Source organism: Triticum aestivum, chromosome 3B, assembly GCF_018294505.1.
Source record: "Triticum aestivum cultivar Chinese Spring chromosome 3B, IWGSC CS RefSeq v2.1, whole genome shotgun sequence".
NCBI lineage: Eukaryota > Viridiplantae > Streptophyta > Magnoliopsida > Poales > Poaceae > Triticum > Triticum aestivum.
The window spans coordinates 537,481,926-537,489,838 of record NC_057801.1 but is presented as its reverse complement, the minus strand read 5'-3'; the positions used below and the strand labels follow the sequence as shown (position 1 = coordinate 537,489,838).

The following is a 7,913-nucleotide window of genomic DNA, read 5'->3' as shown; positions in this document are numbered from 1 at the left end:
ATATATATATCTTCTATATCTAAACAGGGGCACCCCACTAGGTGATTTTCCTGCTTTCTCATGAGGCCACATCACCCGAATTGTTATAGGCGTTGGTGCAGTACAGCTCAGGAGTCTACAACCGTCCGATGAAAAGTTCACAAAATTACTAAGTAGTGCCACCGCTAAGTGAAGCATATCGGTTCGTTCCTTTCCACCGCCCGCTCGCTGCCTTCCTCCGGTCTAGATTTCTTTTAGCTTTTTTTTTTGAGAACATCGATTTATTTTAGGTGGGCTGTAGACATACGCTTTAATTTCTAACTTGGGTTGATGTAGCCAGATTGTGGGCTAGATAGTTGGGACTTTTGGTCCAAGTGGAAGGAAGCCTCTTTGCGCGCACGACGTATGGGCTCTATAGAGTTGGCTACTTCGGTTGCCTAAAAAAACTGGATACTTTGATGCAGATCGAAAAGCTTCTCTCACCCAAAGAAAAAAAAAGACTGTGTTATGCGTTGCAGTCCTATCATCTTCTCGAGATCCGTCTCATCGGTTTTTCAGTACCATCGGTTGATTTCTCTCATCCTCTTCGTCTTCTATTAATCTCCTCGACACATTGTGTCTTCTCCGACTCATGGTCTCCTCCACCAACAAATACCATCCCATTCATCCGTTTTTCCAGACCAACTAATCCCCTCTCACCCATACGACTCACCCCCAATCTCACCTTCTCCATGCTCCCAGCGTGGCTCGCCCCCATCTTCTCCCCGCTCCCGGCACTGCCCGCTCCCCACCTTTTCCCAGGCTCCCGGCACCGCCCACCCCCACCTCCTCCCGTCTCCCGGCGTCGCCCCGCCCCCACCTCCTCCCGGATCCCGGCGCCGCCCCGCTCGCACCTCCTCCCTGATCCCGGCGTCGCCCCACCCCCACCTCCTCCCCGTCTCCGGCGCCGCCCCGCCCCCACCTCATCCCCGTCTCCGGCGCCGCCCCGTCCCCACCTCCTCCCCGTCTCCGGCGCCACCCCACCCCCACCTATGTTGAACCCCTGGAATTTTGACATGAAACTAATTATCTGTTCGTCTGCCTCGCCTCTCAATCGCAAGTGAGCGTCCGTTCGTGTGCGTGTTCTTGTCAGTTCGTGTGTGTGTGTGTATTCTCTTCTCAGTTTAGGGCAGCAGTTCGTGTGTGTGTGTGTATTCTCTTCTCAGTTTAGGGCAGCTTCTTCCGGACCTTGCTCCTGGCACTCGAGCCGCCTGCACCTTTATATATCAGTTCTAAAAATTGATGTGCGTCAGGCCAACTATGTATCAGGCCCGATGCTGGATATTATAGCTCTTGGGAAGTGCAAGGCTTGCCTGTTAAACTTTCCTGTTTCTCTAGTTAGTGTACAAACATACGCATTCACATAAACATGCCAGCAACCCATCTTGCTATACTCGTGCTTGTACTTGTTTATTTTCTTGTTTGGAAAATGGTTTCTTATCCTCCTAACAACTTTTCTCTGTCGCTACAGCGCCCCGGCCGTTCATTGCCACCATCCTGGGCCGTTCAACATGACAGTGCCAAGCCGTTCGATGCCCCAGCTCAGGAGGTGCCCGTCACAGCTTTCCCCCCACCTCCCATTGCATGTTCATACTCCTTCTCTTGTGTACATTCAGTTCACAAGATGCATGGTCTCGCATTATAATTTCAGATCATGTTCATGCATTTGTGTTGTTTGGATTCAGTTACTCTGCTTGTACTCCCTGTTTGCATCTTATGCTGATGGTGAACCTTTGTCTGAATTATCAGTAAGCAATGTTGTTTGGATTCAGTTACTAAGACTGAAAAGTAGTTGAAGTTTCTATCCCCTGTGTTCTGATATTGTAAGCAATGTTGATCAAACGAGTTTAAAATTTAAATATTCTTGAATTCAGAAACACATAACCAGAGATACTAGATGCAAAACAAGCATACCTATCAGCACCTAAATACATACATGAACCCTGCCTAGTACATGTCTGATTAGCAGTCTACAGAATATTGAATTTTTTGGGTTTGATGTATCTACTGGATCAAGGCAATGCAGTAGATAGTAATACATCTCACAGTTCCTTCACCATTGCCCAAGCCATCTGTCCCGCAAACTAGCTTTCCATAAATCAGCACCTGCAACCATAATTCCACACTTCCAGGCTAATCAAACTCTTGCCCTCGCCCTCGAGATTGTTCCCTGCGCAATCTGTGTATGCTGCTGCTGCATGTACCACCAGTTTGTTCATGTTGGCATGTTCCAATACCCACTGAAGAAGCTCTGTGCCTGTACTGCTTCATTCTTGCTTGGACCGAAACTAAATACTTAACTTTTGCACAACACTTGCAAGCGATTAGTTGAATTTCGGTATCATCTACCTTTCCTGTACTCCATTCTAACGGCATTGAAAATTCAGAAATGGTATGCAGATAGTAATTTCTATGCCAATTTATATGGAACACATGACACGACTCAACTAGTATTTTGTCCACTGTCACCATTAGCCTAGCATGCCAAACTAGCTTATATAAATAGCAATGCTATTGTTAAATACATATTTTCTGAACTACAAACACCACAGGGAAAGAAGAAATGATTTTATCTCTGTGATAAGTTGTTGAATGACTTCTTAAGAAGAGCAGTACTACTAAGGAAACCTTGAAAACTTCTACCCCTGTTGCTGCATCCTGTGCAGGCCGCTGCTGACTCCCGTGCAGGCCGCCAATGCCCCTGTGCAAGGTTCAAAGGCCATGGAATTCTGCGACCATTTGAGCTGGGCGACGGACCTATACAACATCCAACATGTCCTCGTACTACACCAAGCATAACCACAAGGTGACACATACGACTGGCATCTTTGCTCGAAAGATGTTCAAATTGATTAACACGTGCACTTGTATGTTCTTTTTGGTTTTTGTGGCTGAAACTTATGGAGTTTATATAAATGCTAGTGAGATGAATAGCTATAGAAGTGGTTTGTGCTGATAATACGGCTCATATTTTTATTAACGGATACTTATGCAGAACGCTCGTGCCACAGCAGCGCCCAGGCCGTTCACCATCGGCACCATAGTCCGTTCACGGCTGACTATCGAGGCCGTTCACCGCCAACACCTGAGGCCGTTCGTCGATGGAACAATGAGGTCTGGCCGTTGTCACCCATGACCGCGCACTCACATCTCTCTAGCTTCAGGTCGTGTCCTCCTCTTGTTGTAGGCTGCATTCTCCTCCAGCACCAGGCCAGTGCTATGGTGAACATTCAAGGCAACAAAGCACACCACAGGTCGCAGTGCTGCCGCCGACCACATGTGTGCATGCGTGCGATTGGTGCGTATGTGCTTTAGGTATGCATCTCAGTGCCTTCCCCCTTCCTCTTTTCATGTAGCATATTCTGAAAATATTAGACGCTTTTAACTGAATAAAAAAAGGTGTCGCACAAGTTCAGGTATAACTGCTGCAGCACTTCAGAAATATGAACAAACAAAGCTCAAAGCAAAGTGCTATTAACTGGGTCTTCCTGGAGCCAAGATCCAACGCGTGAGAGAGAAGGGGTCGTTGCTGTAATAGCGACAACCGACACACTATAGCCGGCGTTGAACCTGACCCCGACCTCTACCGTGGTATAATAATAAATCCCCAAACGCATCGGCCTACTTTTGCTTGTGTGGTATCCATTCTCCAATATTGTTTACTTTATGTTGTTGCTTTTGTACTGCCCAGGAAGCTCATCATTGTAGAAGACAAAATCTGCATTCTGTATAATTCTTGTTTGTTCTGACTTATTTTTCTCTTCTAGATAGAGAAACAGTTTTCTCCCAACGACGCAGGCGGCTACCCCGTACTTTCACCTCCGTCCGTCGCCGCCGTCCGCACAACTCTTGATGCCGGAGTCCACACTGTATCGATGCGCCGCTATCGCTCTGCCGTCGCGTGCAGGAAGTTCAACGCCACAACCCCGGCCGTTTAATCTTGCTGCCGTGGGCGTGCCCCGCTCCAACTCCATCGCCTGTGCTTCACTAGTGAAACAGTACGACCTGAGGAACCACGGGGGGTTGAGGACGTCCAACTCGGCAGTCCAACTCGGCGTTCTTCGTGTCATCGTTAGCCCCATGTTTGCTGGCAAGACCACCGTGCTTCTCCGCTGGCATCGACAGGTGCTCACCCCGATCCCATCTCTTGTTTACTGCTTCATTTGACATTGTTAAAAAACAGAAAAAACAAGTTCAAATTGAAAAAAAATGAGAAGTGACATGTTTAAAAAAATCAGAAGCCGTTTTAGTGAGTCTATATTGAAAATTAGCTCACGTTTTACTGAATCAGAAGCGGTTTGTACTTTTTGCTTGATGCGTGTTCATGAGCAGTTCAAAAAGTGTGCATGTTCCCTGCTTTGCTATAGCACTTGTTAGATTGCTATAAAAAATGTCATGTATTCATGAATTTTCTGCTGGTGTAGCAGCCCAGTATGTATTTTATCATCAATTCGTAAAAGAAAGCTGAATCAGTGCAGTGTGCATGTTAAAAAAAATAATTCAGTTTTATTTTGTATGGTAGTTCATTGTATAGAAAATTTGCAATAGTTCCTGCTTTTCAGCCCATCTACTTCCTGGTCGCAAGTCCAACTAGTAGAAATTCAAATATGACAAATAGCATCCATTTTGTTATGGTAATCATCTTTAACCAATTTTGTATGTATCAGACTTGCATATGTTGATTAGTATGGTAGATCTCTGTTGTATAAGAAGCTAGATGTTGACTTGCAACTATGTTGTGATAACATTTTTCCAGGAAGACGAGTCCCTCGTCCGGTACGTCCAGGTTGGTATCGATGCTCCGGCCAACTCCTTTGATCTGCTCGGTAAATGCCCACTACTAACTCCATTTGAAGTTTTTCAGTTTTAATCGCGATGCTTTTCTACTCATGACACTGGAGCCCCCACTGCACACAAGTACGTGGTGGAAGTTTGTACCAGTTCGGAGAAAAAAGAAACAAAGTTCAAAAAGAAAAATCATGAGTTCACCTTCCATAAAGTTTGAAGTACAGAGATATCACCTTGATGTAGTATGTAAATATGTATTGCAAATTTGCAATTCAGGAATGGGTGTGTGTGTTGTAGTCTCTGCCTACAGAGTCAATATGTGTTTTTGTAGTGCTGGTAGTTGTAGTCGCCCGCGCTCTCTGCCGTCATCAAGGGCACATGTGTGCCGTCCTCAGTCCAACCCCATGGCATTAGGGTGGTCGAGTTCGTCGCGACCAGCAGTCCATGGCTGTCGGCTTCAACTTTATTCCACCTAGGTGCTTACACTTCTTTTTGGATGTTTTTTGTATGAATCTGCATTTTGGTTATTGAATTCAGTACAACGAAACACATGAATCCCCGATGCGTACCAAATGACTGATTCTTTTAAACAGTCAGTAGATTAGTAGATTTCACCATTGGTTGGTCTACTTGTGTAAATCTGTCAGTTCATGACAAGTAATTTCTGATGCTAGAAATGTAGGATGTTTGTGTGAATCTTGCATGTTTCAGAGAGAAAAAAAGTTTGTAGTTCCATCACATGGTGTACTGAACAACATAAACATGGTGTACTGAACAAACATACGCATTCACATAAACATGCCAGCAACTCCTCTTGCTATACTTGTGCTTGTACTTGTCTATTTTCTTGTTTGGAAAATGGTTTCTTATCCTCCTAACAGCTTTTCTCGCATTTCATCTAAATTTAGTTTCAGCTGAAACCAGAGCTAATGCATTTGTGGCATTGTATGAGGTTACTAGGAAGATTTGCATTAGAGAATGTTGTGCTGGAAAAGCTTCTATTGATCTCCGTCCACGAGTGGTGCTGCCCCGCGTCCGGTCGACAGCGTCCACGAGCGCGAGCAGCCCGTATCCGGCTGCAAGATGAAGGCCACCCGTGAACCGTGCTTCCCCTAACCACGTCCACCTTGTGTGAGTTCGCTGCTGAGAAGAAGCACAAGAACCTACAGTTCCCGGTGGTCGCCTTGGCCACACTTGGCCACGAGCTCTTCCACCATGGTGACTGGCAGCCATCCAAGTGGAATGCAGACATCAGTCCAAGCAGAACTAGTTCATATAAACTGACTGGTTTACCCTAAGTTTCCACCGTTTAAGTTCAGTTCAATTCCTAATTTAGGTTCAGTTCATAGGAGCACTTAAAAATCAATTAGTTTGTGTTACTTATATTCCATGAACTTCTAGTACCATAATTAATGTAGTAGTGACATGAGCTCCCTCTCCACCACTCCAGGATCCACAGCGTCCTCCCAGTCCGACCCCATGGTGTACATTAACTTGGTTGTTATAGTTGTTATAGCAGATATAGTACAAAACTCTTTTTAGGTTTCTTTGTGAACTTATAATGTTTACTGTACATGAACTTAGTTGTTCTTTTTACATGAACTTGTACATTGCCTTGTCAGGTTGTGCGTGTACTACCCATAGGAGCACTTGAAAATTTAAGTTATGTTTAATTTCTAATTTAAATTTAGTTCATAGGAGCACTTGAAAAATCAGTTTGTTTGTTTTACTTATATCCCAGTATCCGGCTCTGCTGCTAATGCGACGATCTCCTCTTCCAGGTCCGGCAGCCCCCTGTACTCCCACAATCTTTCAAATTTGATCATTTTTTTGCAGGATGTGGAAAAACTAGATGCAACATTTATGGAAAAAAAGAGATGGATTTATAGGAAGATGGAGCACTGGAACGGAGAAGACTCAGTTCACAAAACAATCTGAAAAAGTAGCAGGAACAGGCAACAGTTTGCAAAAAAAATGAAGGTACAAATAAAGTTCATAAAAATGCTATGAAATTCATGTACATCGTCTGTAGTGTGTTGCGTGATGTGGCAATAGTGCGTGCTGTAGTGTGTTGGTGGAAACTGAATTGAAGGATCTTCAATATATGAACCACAAGAGAGGTGCATCCTGTACATCGTCTCAAGATCCTTCATGTTAATTTATCCTTCAGTCCAAAAATACATGAATCACAAAGACAGCTGATGTTGCTATTTCTTTTGGTTGATGCTCATTCAAATGTCCATGCTACTTATGTGCTAAATTTGATGCTCTATAGTTGCTTTTCGAAATGCCTATGAGAACCAAAAATATTTTGATGAAATTTGATGTTGTTATTCCTATGTTCTAGCAGTTTTTCTGTGTGCTGTAAATTTTCCTCTGTCAATCAAAAAAAGCAGCAGTTTAGCACGAAAAATAGAGCCTTTTCTCTTCTCAGTACACAGCACGGAAGGTATTTGTCTCCAGCTTGCATTAAGAGTTCAAAGTACACAGAGGAAAAAGGTTCAATTTTCAAAACTTTAAGAGTTCAAAGTACACAAGAACATAAGTCCACTATGCTTTGCGTCAGATATCTGATATTTGTGAGGGGGTCTTCAATTTTCTTCAGTTCAACTTTTGAATGTGTTTGTTAGAGTACGTAATGGGCCTAACGGGCCCATTAGTCTTAGGGTTAATTAGAGATAAGGGTCGCTTGCTTAGGGTTCAAGTAAACCTTGCTTGGGAGTCAAGTAAACCTCTCTATATAAAGAGAGGAGATGTATCAGTCTAATCAAGAAAGAATTAAGAAGGAAATCCCTTCCCTCTTGCCCGACCGTGGGCAAAAAGGCCCCCGGCCGGCTCTCTCGTGCCCTCTTTCTAGTAGCGCCATAACAATTTGGTATCAGGTAGCTCAGTTCCGATCATGTCTTCACCGCCGCCCACCCCGTCGCTTCTGCTGCCGACCGTCACCACCGCACGCTGGCCCCCCCGTCCGCGCCGCTGGTCGCATCCTCCGACGTCGCCACCGCCCAGATACCGGCGCCCTCCACCGCACCACCGGACGCCGCCTACACCCCGGAGGAGATCACCGGGGTCCTCAACGACCTCGTCACAGCCGTCCAGGGGATCCG

General features: G+C 45.0%; 1 protein-coding gene across 14 annotated transcripts; it reads left to right on the top strand.

The window, feature by feature from the left end:
- The first annotated feature begins 637 nt into the window (after positions 1–637).
- On the top strand, positions 638–7,036 carry LOC123070771 (uncharacterized). Of its 14 annotated transcripts, none has more exons than XR_006433927.1 (8): positions 654–1,078; positions 1,490–1,567; positions 2,685–2,824; positions 3,014–3,132; positions 3,206–3,333; positions 3,430–3,609; positions 3,786–4,143; positions 4,775–7,036. XR_006433927.1 is itself a non-coding variant. In XM_044494089.1 (4 exons), exons 2-4 carry the CDS (start codon positions 3,871–3,873, stop codon positions 5,891–5,893), a joined length of 522 nt encoding a protein of 173 aa, XP_044350024.1. In that variant the 5' UTR covers positions 3,204–3,333; positions 3,786–3,870; the 3' UTR covers positions 5,894–7,036. The 14 variants fall into 14 exon arrangements, 1 of the variants encoding a protein (XP_044350024.1); XR_006433926.1 differs by having other exon boundaries at positions 3,418–3,609; XR_006433932.1 differs by having other exon boundaries at positions 3,014–3,333; positions 3,435–3,609; positions 4,775–4,804; positions 6,643–7,036.
- Positions 7,037–7,913: the final 877 nt, after the last annotated feature.